Source organism: Patella vulgata, chromosome 5, assembly GCF_932274485.2.
Source record: "Patella vulgata chromosome 5, xgPatVulg1.2, whole genome shotgun sequence".
Lineage (NCBI taxonomy): Eukaryota > Metazoa > Mollusca > Gastropoda > Patellidae > Patella > Patella vulgata.
In genome coordinates this window covers 72,128,165-72,144,457 of record NC_065883.2, presented here as the reverse complement: position 1 = coordinate 72,144,457, position 16,293 = coordinate 72,128,165, and the positions used below count along the sequence as shown (strand labels likewise).

At 34.6% G+C, this 16,293-nt stretch overlaps 2 protein-coding genes across 3 annotated transcripts in view; one reads left to right on the top strand and one right to left on the bottom strand.

The window, feature by feature from the left end:
* Positions 1-542: 542 nt before the first annotated feature.
* Positions 543-3,186, top strand: LOC126821136 (uncharacterized). Its single transcript, XM_050549472.2, has 3 exons — positions 543-1,730; positions 2,272-2,421; positions 2,883-3,186. The coding sequence occupies exons 1-3, from the start codon at positions 701-703 to the stop codon at positions 3,002-3,004; spliced, it is 1,302 nt and encodes a 433-aa protein (XP_050405429.2). The 5' UTR covers positions 543-700; the 3' UTR covers positions 3,005-3,186.
* Positions 3,187-7,573: 4,387 nt separating this feature from the next.
* LOC126821892 (uncharacterized) overlaps positions 7,574-16,293 on the bottom strand; it is a 36,138-nt gene continuing 27,418 nt past the window's right edge. For both annotated transcript variants that reach the window (XM_056100765.1, XM_050550494.1), the window contains 5 exons: positions 13,178-13,326; positions 11,068-11,193; positions 10,520-10,649; positions 10,035-10,209; positions 7,574-9,516 (listed from right to left, as the gene is read on the bottom strand). In XM_056100765.1, coding sequence (XP_055956740.1) covers positions 9,282-9,516; positions 10,035-10,209; positions 10,520-10,649; positions 11,068-11,193; positions 13,178-13,326 — 815 coding nt within the window. In that variant the 3' untranslated portion in view covers positions 7,574-9,281. The remainder of the gene's footprint in view (positions 9,517-10,034; positions 10,210-10,519; positions 10,650-11,067; positions 11,194-13,177; positions 13,327-16,293) is intronic.

Here is a 16,293-nt window from a genome sequence, read left to right as displayed (position 1 = left end):
ATTGCCAAAATATGTGAATTACACTGGACCAACCCCTGAAACAAATTCTGAAAAAGTACAAATAAATATCCACGTTTTACAATCAGCAACTGCCAAAGAAAGAATATCAATGATCGAATCTTACATTTCTCAGTTAGTATGTAAAGTGCTTATTTTAGATGAAAATAGTTTATCATCGAACCCATATCTAGTGGATGAAGGAATGGATTCAATGTTAGCTATGACAATAGTGAACGAAGTAAATAGGGATATTAGCTACAAAATACCTGTTAATTTATTATTTTCACCAGATACAACTGTAGCGAGTCTGGCAAGTTTTATTAATGAGAATATCAGGAGTAGGAATGAAGTTGACGATGAAGACGATCACGACGACGACGTTGACAATCCACAAAACATATCCTACATGGAATACAGATATTACAAATTAAACCAAAACCAATTAGCTTATAAAGCCTTCCATCTTTTTTTTAATATGTATTTTTCGGATTTAAGCCTGAATACAGAGGAAATAACCAAGTTGCTGTTGGTGATAATATCCAGAAATCCTATTCTTAGAACAACCTACTCAGGAGTATTACGCCCAGGAGGCTCAAAAGAGGACATTAAACGAAATCTGATTGACGCAAGCCAAGCGCTTGATCTGATTATAATCGACAAAGACAATCGAAACATCGATGAAGCTTTTGAAAACAAAAGTATGGAACACTTCGATTTAAAATACAAAGGACCTGTTCGTTTTATATACCACGCAAATGGTTCATCTATGCGAATAGCAATTGTCTGTTATCATATAGCATTTGACATAACGGCTGTGGGCATGTTGTTGAGAGAATTCATACATGGTATAATAAGTTTCGAAACTTACGGTACCCTTGATCGTCTTTCAATACCAACATCTCAAAATAATAAATTAGTAGCGAATATAATGGATAGGAAACTAAAGTCATCATTTAATGCGATGGAACGGTTTTGGAAAAGAGAACTATCTAATGGGGTCCCTTTGATTTCTATCGATTCTAGCAAAACATGTAAATTACATGGACTTTCAGTTACAGCTCAGAGACCACTATCTGAAGAACTACACAATGAACTCCGCAAACTAAGCAAGACACTACGGACAACAACCTCTAAGATAATGATATCTATGTATCAACTATTTTTGAGTCTTCGGTCTGGAAATCGAAGAGTCTTTATTACATTACCCGAAGACCTTCGGCTTTCATCATTGCCAGAAGCTAAAAACATCACAGAAACCGTAGTAAACCACATTCCAATTTTTTCAGACATCGAACCTTCCATGTCTATGAAAGAATTTCTTGTCACTAACTCCAAACACATCAATGACATTCTTGACAACAGCCTGTTCCCCTATGATGAAATAGAAAAACTTATACCCGGGGATGCAAACAAAGACTTGTACCGCCATGTTTGTAATATAAACGACTATACATTTGTTGACCAATTAAAAGCGATGAAAATGGGTGCTCCTTTGCAACTGGAAGAAAACAATAATGCTCATATTTTTGGCGAATCGTGTATATTCGTTTTTTCCGATCGGATTGCCCAAACAACGTCAATTAAGATGCAGCTATGTAAAGGAATGTACAGTCAATCTGATGTAGAAGTTTGTCTGGACCAAATTATTGGACTTTTACAAGAAGCGGTTCTTCAACCCGAAATTAAAATTGGAGAGCTAAAAACTGAAACATCTAAACGAATATTAGAAGGTATGTTGATATTCTTTGTTTGTGTAAAAGCACATTGAAAAATATATGCTGTATGGGGACGACGGTGGCTAAGCGGGTAAGGCGCTGGTTCGCTAGCCTGGAGGTCACGTGTTCGATCCCTGCATTGGCCGAGAAAGTTCATCGGGATTTTCCGACGTGGTTTCCCCTTGTCAGTGGCGGAGGGCCTGGTAAGGCCAGCTGTCTAGTCGTTCGGATGGGACGAAAAACCGAGTCCAGTGTATACATTGACAGTTGGAATTCGATATAAGAGTAGGCCATAGGGCCGCTGCCCGGGCAAAACTTCCCTCATAGCTCACTGTATGGTGTATGCCCGTCTTCATTAGCCCAGTCAGAGCAGAACAGTGGGACGTTAAACTCTATTTTATTTCATTTTCTATGCTGTATAAAAAAAGTCTTTATAAACGTTTATATTATGTGCTCCATGGTCTCAGAATTTTGTTATACTAATATGTTATCGTCTCTAACTTTAATCTATGTTCACACGAAACACAATATGTAGCATTGTATTCCATACTTGCAGGGAAATTTAGAAGAGAAACATCTACCGGAGGCCTTAAAGACGTGAATGTGAAGTTTTTCAAACCGGATATTGATGGCGTCATGTTAATGCTGGGAAAAAAGAATATAATGAAAAGTGACGTCATTCAGTTTAATTTTGAAGAAAGGAAAAGTAAGTTATAATCTAGCGTGGACACATCTCTTTATTATACGCCCACATTTCTCATGTGAACGTATATTGTGGTCGCCCCTGCCCGTCTGTTCATTCGGACGTCCGTCCACAATTTGTTTGTGGACACTCACAATTTTTATCCAATTTTGATGAAACTTATGTTTATATCCAAAAGATCTTGGTTCCTGTCGACATTCGTGCATATCGGACCACAACTTCCTGGATTATGGCTCCTGATTGTAAAAATAATCGCAATTTTTTTAGGGCGTTTTCTGTCCATCTCTTGCAAAATGTGGGCGCATCTTGCATGGCAACCGCTTGTTACTGGCATGAAACCGAAAAGGTTACTGCTCTAAAGAAGCAAGTTACTAGCTTGTTATATATTCCATTAGGATCTCTGTTTAATTTTGTTTTGTGTTATTTTCTCTTTAGTGAATTTTTAATAATATTTATTGTTACAGAGAGTGGTGTTCCTATACTTAAACTAGAAACAAAGAAAAGGGTTTATACATTACAGTTTTTAGAAGACAACGTTAGCAGTTGGAAACAAAATTTAATTGATCTGTACAGAAACTTTAGATAATTTGAAACACACAATAATATTATATATTATACCTTTAATTCCCAAACACTTTAGGGCAGAAAAGTCAAGTGAAAGCGAGTACCTGTCGGTACAGTGGTGTTATAGGGGCTATTTTAGGATGTAATGGTCAGTAACAACAAACAGAAATATTTTGCGGTGTATAGTCGCATGTTTAATTAAAAAATGAATTTACAAAATTCAAATATAAATAAATTAATTTGCAGAACTAAGAATAAATTTTAAAAATTCAAAATTAATTTTCAAAATTTAAAAATTCAAAATTAATTTTAAATTTTCAAAATTAATTTTAAAAATTCAAAATTAATTTTAAAAATTTAAAAATTCAAAATTAATTTTAAAAATTTAAAAATTCAAAATTAATTGTAAAAATTTAAAAATTCAAAATTGATTTTAAAAATTTAAAAATTAATTTAAAAAATTCAAAATTAATTTAAAAAATTCAAAATTAATTTTAAAAATTCAAAATTAATTTTAAAAATTCAAAATTAATTTTTAAAATTCAAAATTTATTTTAAAAATTCAAAATTAATTTTAAAAATTCAATATTAATTTAAAAAATTCAAAATTAATTTAAAAATTCAAAATTAATTTTAAAAATTCAAAATTAATTTATAAAATTCAAAATTAATTTATAGAATTCAAATTAATTTATAGAATTCAAAATTAATTTACGAAATTCAAAATTAATTGACAAAATTCAACTTGTATTTACAAAATTCAACTTGTATTTACAAAATTCAATTTGTTTTTACAAAATACAATTTGTTTTTACAAAATTCAATTTGTTTTTACAAAATTCAATTTGTTTTTACAAAATTCAATTTTTTGTTAACGTGCCGTAAATATATGGAATCCTAATATCCAATATTTTAAACATGGTGAACGTAAACGACTGTCGTTCAATTTTAACTGTTTGCGTATTTCACCGAACATAATTGGTTTGATGTTACAATGATATTAAAAACAAATGGATATAAATCACATAATATACATTTATGTTATATTATTATGTGCTTTTAGACCCATTTTAGGGTTCCAAAGAATAGAACCACGTCTCCTTTAAACAAAATGGCTTTCTAACTATTATTATTATTGCAATATATTTACACTTTTCATTAAAACATAGTGGCTTATAGTAGAAAGGCGAATCTCAAAAAAGAAGCTTGGATACGATTTTAAAAATCAGTTCATGCTTAGAGACATGCGTCTACCGCGGCAAGATAGATTTGATGTACGGCATCAGGTTAGGGTGGATACCAAGCATGAATCTTTTAAAAAGGGTCCAAAATTAACCCTTTCCTCAAAATGTCAAAATTCTAGAAAAGCGAATTAAAAAGAGTGGGTATATAAGACGTGCTTTGTAGTGGGTATATGTAAAGTGCGTCGTAAGTCAGATTAGATATTTCTATCACTTCTTGCTTCACATTTTATTCCTAGACACCCCCTCCCAACCCAAACATAACCAGCCTACATAACCATGACAAAAATTCTATATTTTGAAAGTTTCTTGATTTATGTTATATATGGAAACCTGCTTTCATACAATAGGAATCAAATTTTGAACTCGATCAATACTGGTTACTATGGTTATCAGATGTCAATGACCCCCACCCTTTCGGCATATTCCCACTATACAGCCTCCATAACCAAGCCTTTGTTGTGGTTTAGAAATACAACGAGAAATAAGAAGTGATAAAAAATGTCTAATCTAACTGTACAAAGCTAGACGTCTATATTAATGACAAAAATCGACATCTTGGAAGGTTTTTAATTTTTCTTGAAAAGAGGGGCATGATTAATCCAGCAAACGAATCGGACTCTATATAGCAATAGAAGATTTATTGGCGCTTCAACAACTGCCCAGACGAGTCTTCGTTCAGAATCTTCGACCAGAAGCACTTTGCCATTGTATACAATTTTTTTAGGGGGGTGGATGTGGAAAGGATCGGTTTTAAAGGCCATCAAATAGTCATGTGACCTTTTGATCTCTAGGATTACATGTATCCCAAAACGAATTAGTCTATCTCGTAGTCAATTGAGTAGGCTATAAAATCATGTATGATATTTTAATAAGTGATCAATAATAAAAACAACATGGCACTTTATAGATACCTCACCCTTTTTTTTTAAGTTTTCAGAAAACGGATCATTTTTACTACTTTTGTTAAAAAGACAAAACAAATTACGCTTGGCATCCACCTTAACCAGATGCGGCATATCGTGATGCGGTGGATGCATATCTCTAACATGTAATAATATATAAAATGCAATTTTGAGATTCTGCCCCTCTGCTAATATAACTATTGTTATTATAATTGCATTAGATATTATAGATTTGTATTTTTCATTAAGAAATAGTGGCATTATAACTATTTTTATTATTGCAATAGATATTATAGATTTGTACATTGCATTAAAAACATGATAGCTTTAAAGCGGAAATTGCAAATTTTTAAGTTATATTTTTAAAATTTATTAAAATAAAGCCTGAAAATAGATGGTATCTATAAACAGCCCTACCTTGTTAAAGAATAATCCTATAATTCACTATTGCCAGCTGAGAAATTGGCAAAAATATCATTTTCCTTTTCTTTTTGAAACGTTTGAATATCGCTACTCCATGGTGGAGAATAGAAAACAAGGGAGGTAATTGGGAGGTAATTGTGTTATTATTTCCTGTCTAAATGAATCTTAAGTGTGAGAATGACACCTATGATCGTATAATTGTGAGTTGACAACCTATTGAGCAAAAGACATAGAAATAATTACGTTTTGACTTTCTTAGAAAATTTGCAATTTCCGCTTTAAAACAATTGTTATAATTATGCCAACAAATAATATGCATTTAATTTGTACATTTCATTAAACAAAATAGCTTTTAAACTTTTGTTATTATTATTACAATGAATTTTATTATTAATGAGATGTTTTATCTAGTGCATGTTAAAAACAATTATGGCGTAGTTTCAAGAAGAAATAGTAATGTTACAGGCAGACAAGTTGAGTTACCCCCACCCTCTTACTTCACGTTCTCCAAACACTACACTGACGCTTTAATTTAGGGCGATAAATTTTTTAAGATGTATTTCAGTCTGATGCCATTCCTGACAGAACTTCCAGAAATGGGATAATGCGAATTAGGTAATGGCTGAATTATAAAAGTTAAGTTAAATTAGCATTACGAGTAGGTGCTATAGTTTCATGTTGCGCAGAAGAAAGGGGATTCAAATCGGCTTATCCCATGAGGAGGTCGTATAGAGACAGAAATGGGTTTTAAATCCACTGAACACCAACTATGTCATTTCAGGATTAACATCATCATGGTACATTTTCGTTTCAATAAATCGCTCCGTAGGTGTCTTTAACAGTGGGAGGAAACCGGAGGACCCGGAGAGAAGTTAGGCAGGCAACCATAGTCCTTGTCAAGTACAAGTGTGGGGTCAAAATCACGCTACTTGACACAGTGAGATACCTTATGATTTAAAGCGCACGCGTTAGAAGATTCGATCCCCACCAACCCCACCACTACCCCTGGAGAGGGACAAGAGGGCTTTGTTGTGATTTGTGATTGCTAACCGCGATGCTGTATGTGTTAAACAAATGGCTGTGTTTCTGTAAAGCGGTTCTGTTTAATAGCCAGGAGGCAATACCGTAGCTTTGTGATATGGTCAAAGGCTACAAGTTCGTGCGCTCAATGAGCATTTACAGTAGAATGTTTGATAAATTACATAATTTCAGGCCCGTAACTAAGGCGGGGGGAGGTCGGATGGAGGAGGCGCAGGTCCCCTGCAAAAAGTTTCGCCCCAACCCCTGTGAAGAAAATTTCGACCATAAAAAAATAGATATACATTGTCCGTCAATATTACAGCACCCCTGAGAACACTTCCCGCCCCCCTTGTTGCTCTGAGCTAGTTACAGCCCTGCATAATCTACTGAGCGATATCTCGCTTTACATGAATTTTCAAAGAACAGTTCATTTTTTATTAAAAATAAGCTTTTATTATTAAACAGAACTATTTTTAGTTAATTGACCTTGATAGAAACACTGGGTCAATATAAAGGACTTTGCAATGGTTAAATTGCTGTATAAAACATGATGTATCACTTCGCTTTAATGTAATCAGGTTCAGTAAAAGTGAAGTTTATAGCAAAGAATTATATTTATCTATTTCTGCATGTAAGAAAGGATTGGGTGGTAAGTAAAATCTCCTACTCGTCTTTTTTGATATAAAAAATATCAACTGAACACTCGTCGATAAAGTAAAATAAACTGGGCAATGCCTCGTTTTGTTACTGTATCGACTTGTGAAGTTTTTTTTTACTTTATCGACGAGTGTTGATATTTTTTTATATCAAAAAAGACGAGAAGGAGATTCTCTATTTATCAAGAACTATAGGTGCAATAACTGATGCTTAGCTAATAGTTCCCATCATGGACATGTAGGAACAACACCTAGTGCAGGATAACACGTTCGCCTGTACCCCTCGACAGGATTGCAACGAGTCTGAGATTTCATGCCCAGCCCCTGTAAAATTACAAACTATATATCGAATTATTAAGTATATTCAAGCAAACAATAACTTTATAAATTCAACATTTTTTAACTGATGTACATAATGTGATTTATGAAAAACCTGACGTGTATACAATTCACAAAAGTATAATTTAGTTACCCTAAATAAGTCACATGAAATTGATATAAATTATGATTGCATGCTATTGAATTCAAATTCTGTTACTTTTATACAAGGCCTTGGCCTTAACAGTGGATTATTTTTTACTACCGGTAAAGTACCGAAGGCTACTATATTTCTCTAATAAAATTCATCATAGAATAGAAACATAAACTCCGTAATAGTAACCGTAGTATGATAAACACCAAGACGAGTCCTATTAAAATATAAAATTAAACAATAATAGAAATATTATTATAAAACTCGATCCCTGCATAGGCCGAGAAAGTTCATTCTGGTTTTCTGGCGTGGTTCGATCTTGTCAGTAATGCAGGACGGAGGGCCTGACAAGGACAGCTGTCTAGTCGTTCGGATGGGACGAAAAACCGAGGTCAAGTGTACACATTGGTGTAGGCCGTAGTGCCGCTGTCCGTTCAAAATTTCCCTCATAAAACACTGTATGGCATATGTCCGTCTTCATTAGCCCAGTTCTGAGCAGAACAGTAGGACGTTAAACCCTATTTCATTTCATTTCTTTAGTATAAAACACACATACCGGCTATAATGTACAATGTGAAATATCCCGCCCCTACATAGCGACATAGTTCTTTGCGCAAGCGAAAGGGTGCTTTATGATTACATGATTTGGAAGAAATAGACTCCTCTTTTGTTTGTCCAAAGAAATATGTCGCTATCAGACAAAACCTAATTTCTAAAATCAGTATTTGTTACAAAAAATGCAAATAATAATCAGCAATTTTAAAGATGTTATTGTTAACACTTTATAATATATTAATGGTCTAAGCTTTAAACTCGAGTCTTATAAACTTGTGTATTATAAAACGACAATTAGGAGGATGTGATTAAAAGAAGAAATAATATATTTACAAATATGCAACGTCTATTCTGTATTCAGTATTAAAACTGTGTCTAGCACTTTTTCAACAAGTTAACTTGACAAAAATATATATTATATATAACCACAAAAGCATGGTTATAGTTCATACTTTGAGCATGCTTATGGATGGATTTGGCGCTTAAGAAATGGACATTTATTATTATTACTATTAAATATAAAACCAAAATCAGAAAAATATTCAGCACTATTATTAGATTTAATTTAAAACAGCAAATACAAAATAACACGGGAACGCACACTGTTTTGGTCACTTTAACTACCCTCATCGTCGATTCTAAACCCTGAATACCTTGCATCAACCCCCCCAAAAAAACTGGAACTGGAATTCCACATAACTTTTACTAAATGTATCGCGTATCATTATAGATAAAAAACATTTCTGTCCAACACTAACGTAACAGTCAAAATATGCAAAACTTTAACTAGAGTTGTCTCCCTTATTCTCATCTCAATCTTGACCCTGAACTTGACGAATCTCCAATCATGACAGACGAAAAACACTGCACTCCCAAGTCAAACATTCAAAATACACACGTGTATGGTACAGATAACGTTAGCATGTAAAACTTATGTTTACTAAAGACATTAGGTTTGTTTAAAGGTTTTTCCGTTGATTTTACAAAAAGTCTTGTCGTTGCTATACACAATATATTATCCTGATCACTATGTTCTATCTTGAACGAAACCATGTTTTAGCAGATCATCGGCAGACGGACGATCGCCTTGGGTTATTTGAAATGCAAGTGCTAAAAATTCCTTGGCCAAATCGGTCACATCTTTTGGTAGTTCATATTTTGGATGTTTACAATTGCCGATTTGAAAAATTGCTGCAAAAGTTTCATATTCATGGAACGGAGGTTTAGTAGAAAACATTTCAACAATCGTACAGCCAACACTCCTGAAACCAACACAAAATAGAAATGTCTATTACGACTAAAATGGGTATGTTTAATCATTAGAAGATCTTACAAGCAGACGTACATTTTGTAGACTTCTGAAGAGATAACTGTAGGCTACTGCTAATACATTCCCAATTGTCCGCAGGGGGTCTTATTAACATCGCTAGGATCAAGTACGAAGTGGTCACAGTACATGTACATGTATTCAGGGTATTATTTGTATCTGTCCAATGCACCTCAGGTCAAAAATATTATTGTAAGTGTAAATCATTCAGTCTTTCAAAATACAACAGATTCTGTCTGTTCTTTACTGATAAACGTCTCACTTTTCTTCACCAATTGGGTTTTGCATCTCATCCAAACAACACCACTAACAAAGGAGGAGACATGTCGGAAAATCGTGAGCATTTTATCAGCCAACAGCTGGCATCAAACCAGGGACCCAGTGAGCCAATGCCATACTCAGTGGGCCACCGTGGAAACCCTGTAATGACAAAAGTGAGATAAATTGCTTTACCAAATATCAGCTTTTCGACCATAACCTTCACTCTTGATGACTTCAGGTGCCATCCAGTAGGGTGTTCCCACATATGTCTTTAATCCACTAGCACTACGAAGCTTCTCGAGTCTTTTAGAGGCACCAAAATCTCCCAGCTTTACATTGCCTTGAGTATCCCTTAAAATATTAGCAGCTGAAACAGAATGAAATTAAGATCGTTTTGGTGATATTTCCAAATGACTCAATATTAAAAACTGAAACATTCACACAAGGTAATAAACAGACCATTTCTTTACATTTTTGCAATTGGTTTGAAGACTTAACCAATAAACCAGAGAACCAGTAAAACCGGAGACTTCATAATTGGATTGAACATGTCAGCAATCACACACAGAGGAATATTCTTCGGCAACAACGTTCAAGTTATATTTGTTGGTAACTTTACCCGGTCACTAAGTATAAAATGTTGACTGGTTAACTCTGATGAACAATATGCTACTAACCTTTAATATCACGATGTACAATGTCGTTTTTATGAAGATAGGATAAACCCAGTAACACCTGTCTCGAATACTTTCTAACGAGGGGTTCCTGAATTCTACCAATTTCATTGATTAAGTCTTTTACTGAACCCTGAAAATACAAAATCAAATTAATCTAATTGTTTTCTTTTTATTTTAATATGAAATGGAACTTAATGTTCTGGTAGAGGTTCTGCATCAAAGGATACATGCAGATCGCTGGGATAGCAAACCAAAATCAAATACGACTAGAATATGTTGTGTTCAGTTTTCTTCTTATATTGGAGCCAAATTATTTAGCTGTAGAGATGTCCAAGGCCGATGCTTTCGTATTACTGTTCAAAAATTAACAAGCAAGCGAAGGCTACTAAGCTAAATAATTGTCCATGGAAACAATTCTTTTCTTTATCTAATGAGCAAAATGTACAATTATGGTTTATGTGATATGTTTGGGAAACAAAACTGGAACAGAAGACCATATCCCTTCCTATCTTTATTGGATGTTGGATGATAATAAATAAAGAACTTACCCCAGGCATATATTCTATAAATATTGATAATACTTTATCTTCATTCTGACATCCATAATATTGAACTATTCTCTCATCTTTAAAACTCTTCAGAAGATTTAATTCGTTCTCTAAAGCTCGCACTTCCTGTAAGATCAAAAAAAAAAAAAAAATAATTATCAAAAGATTGGTTATATGAGATTAACACACAATTTTTTTATTAAGAATGTGTGAAATGCTAAGGAGCGAGAAATCAAGACTAATGCATTTTTATACGCCCATAGAGGCCATAATTTACGACGGATTCTTTTCAAATTTGGTGTGAAGCATTGTGGCCATGCAAGGACGAACCCTATTGAATTGCAGCATTAGGAGTTATCAAATTTGGATGAAAGTTATCTGTTCCATCGTTACCCCCACCCCACTCCTTTGCCGAAAGCCTTGTTAATGCGATATAAGCTACAATAGAGCTACAGTTGTTTTTATTATGATTCATTTAGATATGGTGTGAAACACTACCATGAGAGGGCGAACACTATCGATATTTAACGTTTTGCGACCTTTCCGTTTCGGTGTTACCCCCCCCCCCCCCCAAATTCCCATCGCTTTGCTGAAAACCTTGTTTGTAAACACGATAGGGGCTGTAGTCTTTAGGTGACATTGGTTGTAAGCATCGGAAGTCATGCGGGGACGAACCGTATTAATATTAATCATGACTTTCCGTTCCGGGGTCACCCCGCCCCCTTGAGAATGTAACACTATCCTGGTCACGGATGATCAAATCGAATATGTAACACGATGCCTTATAGTGCTATGCTATGCTATGTTAAGAGTCGCTGGTTAGATGTGGAAAGACAGACTGACTTAAAAGCTGCCCACATCCAACGTGTAACGCATACTCTCTTCACTGCTACATATTATAAGGAGGCAGACCACCATTAATCTCTCCATTGACTTCAATGTTAATTCTGGCCTTTTTTGCCCACCTCCAACTTTTCCCCAAATTTTCGTTGGGCTGAATGCTTTTCACTACAGACAGAGGAACAAATGGTCATGTCTTTGCACTAAAATTTGTATGAGGTTGACCACCAAAATTTTGAGATACACAAACTTGAAGAAGCATACTAAAAACATGTAACTAGTTGCCGTACATATCGCCGTAGCCAACCTGATAACCCTGTTATCCTTCTGCCTCAAAATCATGAATATTTACCAAAACCTGGCAGAAAATGTTAATTCAAACTCTCGTTGTCCATTCTAGACCAAAAAATCAACAAAAAAGAGAGAGAGAGAATTGCTATAAATAGACGAACTACAATTCGTGGGTACCGAGATGGTGAAATTTAATGGTGGTCTGCCTCCATAATAGCCTTGTGATCGTCTAGTATTGTTTCTGGTTATTTTTGTAATTATTTACTCTAGGACTTAACTTTAAACCTCGTGTATACGGCCCGTGACACTAGAGTGACACTATGATCAATTCGGAACTAACTTTGACTTTACACTGTGCATATGATCAATTAACAAGTTTATATATCGAATACAACATCCATAATACAAAGGTTATATACAGGAAGCTACACACACAGCCATGACATTACATATAAGCTAAATATAAGTTCTCTATCTCCTAGCTTGTGTTTTATGGTGGTCTTTCCTAGACTCACAGCCGAGGAGGCTGTGGGTATGATGTTCCCCTGAACTCCGAAATGATGTCTTCTCTAGGATCTCTCAATGATATCTGAAGGGAAAGTTAACCCCGCTCTTCTTATATACAGAGGATACGTGAATGAGTCATGTATTGGACCCCGGGAAATTGACCTGGTACTTCCTTTATCGGATTGGTCAGCTGCACAAACGCTACCCTGGATTTAAATCCATTGTACTAACATGGGCACAAGGGGGTGAGGGTGGGATGACACAGTTGTGTCTAAAGCATGGGATTACCATATTTGGATTATCAGACTATGATGCCATTGCCCGATGTTAAACTACCTAGTTCTATTTGTCACTGGTACTACTAGCTAACGACTATTAAAATACATTAACCAGAGCCTCTACAGTACATAGGCCCTATAGTATTATAACAGTGATTCTCAACCAATAGTATAATATTGTTATAGTTTCTTACCTTGGGGGCTTTAGCATTCAGATTACCAAGTTGAACTATTTTAACAGCGTATTCACAACCTGTATCCATGTCATAACATTTATATACCTCACCAAATCCACCCTTACCTAATAACTCACCTTTCTTCCAATTAATAGGTATACACGGAGCTGAAAATATACAAATACACAACCACATTACTTTCATTAAATGACCAAAACTCACAAAATATGGGGGATTAACGCAGAATTATTTCTCAATAAATTATCGAGACACGACATCTATACCCTGTTATTAACCATGTCTTACAGACGTCAATAACCTAATGTAAAGGCAAGACCTGTAAGTTCTAGACACGACGATAGGGACATGAGCAGCTGAAGGAAAAGTAATATTCCCGGGATAGGTGTGAATGAAACTGATCACAGGTGACAAGAGAGACAACCCTTGTACTTGTAGATTTTAAAATTCAGGCCAGAAAATCACAATTTTCGATTGTTTGTCAATAAATTAAACTTGTACATGACACCTTTGCTGTTTCGTTAGACATGTATTCAAATATTAAACAAGTGGTTGTCATGTAAGATACGCCTATATTTTCCAAGAGCTGGACGGAGAACGGGGAAAATCAATAGGACTCATCCTCTCAGTTTCCCGATGCCTGACATTAAAATCCAGAACAAATTGGGGACAATGAACATTGATCAAAATATACATTGTTTAACATATTGATTGTATCATTAATATTCTCCAGTCTGTGTATTAACAAAATAATACGCTAAAATCCACATCATAATTGGGAAATGCTCTAAGCGCTGAACACACACCAAGCACAATATAACACAATATATTTAAAACATAACGTTTGAAAAGATGGGTCTTTAGGTTTGATTTAAATGAAGTTAATTTTTCAGCAGACTTTAGTTAAAGGGGTAAGGAATTCCAAAGCGTTGCAGAGATACATGTATATGAAAAAGACCTGACACCAAGCACAATATAACACAATATATTTAAAACATAACGTTTGAAAAGATGGGTCTTTAGGTTTGATTTAAATGAAGTTAATTTTTCAGCAGACTTTAGTTTAGAGGGGTAAGGAATTCCAAAGCGTTGCAGAGATACATGTATATGAAAAAGACCTGACACCAAATGTTGTCAATTTGTATTTGGATGTCTGAAGCAGATATTGATCGGTAGAACGCATGGACCTGGCTGGACATATGGGTCAACAATATCCTGTTAACAGTTTAACATGTTAAAGAGAGCTCCTTAAAATGAATTCTAAGCCAATGTAGAGAGCTTAGAGCTGGAGATACGTGAGGACGCAGTTTAGTCCTAGTGCCATTCTGGCACAGTGGTTCTAAATTTGTTGAAGCCGATATAGCTGTTCTTGCAAACAGACCATTTCCGTAGTGCCATCGAAATAAGGTTCTGACAGAAATGTATGCAGATAATCTTTGTTTTTGAGAAAAGTGAATTTAAACAAAGATGCAACTTACGTTCGGTTATCCGCATGTGTGTAAAACCATAGCACATCTAAAAGTCATCAACTTAAAGATAACCATTCGTACCTGGTTTAAGGGACTCTTTGATCGGATAATTTTCATCGTGAAGAGTCTTGGTGATAAGATACTTCCCTGAGAAACAACCATATTCCGAGGAAATGTCTCGGAACATATTGATCACACTCATACCTTAAATGACCTTTTTAATGAAGACAGGTAAGTTACATCGTAGGCCGGGGCTATGGAGATCGCGTATGTTACCATATTCTTATGTGGTATAATAAGTTTTCTCCAGATAAAAAAATATTGCAAATAAATGTTGCTTCTGGGTGATTACGTCCTTGACTATGGAAGACCAAACAGCTCTTTATTCTGTGTTCTTAATTCTTGGTTTTTAATTCACAGTCCGTCCTTAATTCTTATTTTTATCTTAAAATTAACATTGTTATCTTAAAATTAACATTTTAATCTTAAAATTAACATTTTAATCTTAAAATTAACATTGTTATCTTAAAATTAACATTTTAATCTTAAAATTAACATTTTTTTATCTTAAACTTAACATTTTTTATCTTAAACTTAACATTTTTATCTAAAATATTAATTTGTTTTACAAAATTAAGATAGTTCCGTTCAGATATGCATGAATATCTACATGAAAATGTGGGCGTATAAAAATTACATTTACATTACACCAGAGGCATACAACGAAAAACAAATCCCGAACAAACAAACTTCGAAATGCAAATCTCCAAAAACCAATCTTGCAAAACCAATGTCACAAAACATTTCTCCAAATTCAACAGTATGACGACAGGGGACGCTAGTGGTGTACCGTGTAATGATCACAGTGTCGGTGATCTAAGTAGGCCAATTCCAAATTAAAGGACAATATTGGCGCCAGTCATTATCACATGTGTGATAGAACTGGTTAAACACTCTTAAATACTTTTAACAGAGATCATTGCTACGATAGTTGCGTTATTAAGATTTCAACAATCGGAAGTGACGAACGGAAAAGGAAAACACAAGTTATCCCTCTATATAACTGACTGAAGTTACGAGTGATAACAGATACATAGGCGAATGTCTGCTCACTAATAATTCCTTTCAAGACCAAAAGTTGTTGTGTGAGATTGTGAGAGGAAATTTGACAATTCATAAAAAGAGTTGACTGTCACTAGATAAGAGAACACGAAAGAAAAATCCATGCATTACCATGTTTTTATTAAGTACTAAATGCAGAAAAACAAGGGAATGTACGGACTATTTCTATTTTTCTCGTGTTCTTTTATCTATTGACATTCAATTACTTTTTTGAACCACATATCCCCCACAACTTCGCGACCAGTATCAGTTTCGGCAAGATTTAGAAAGCAGACAACTGCTTCAGCCTTATTGACAACTGATAGTAATAGATTATCGTGTACTTATTGTCACCAACCACATCCATCCAATAAGTGTAGCAATGTTACAAATATTGAAGCAAGACGCAGTATACTAAGGAGGGATAAACGTTGTAATATTTGCCTCAGAAAGGATCACATGAGTTTCAATTGCGACCCAAATAAAAGACGGCCACATTGTCAAGAGCATCATCATATTAATATTTGTGAAGCCAGAGGTCGAAAT

Coding starts and splice junctions, on each gene's coding strand:
- LOC126821136 (XM_050549472.2), top strand. CDS start 701: ATGGAACACTTCGATTTAAAATACAAAGGACCTGTTCGTTTTATATAC. Junction 1,731..2,271: donor ATCTAAACGAATATTAGAAG/GTATGTTGATAT, acceptor CCATACTTGCAG/GGAAATTTAGAAGAGAAACA. Junction 2,422..2,882: donor TAATTTTGAAGAAAGGAAAA/GTAAGTTATAAT, acceptor TTATTGTTACAG/AGAGTGGTGTTCCTATACTT.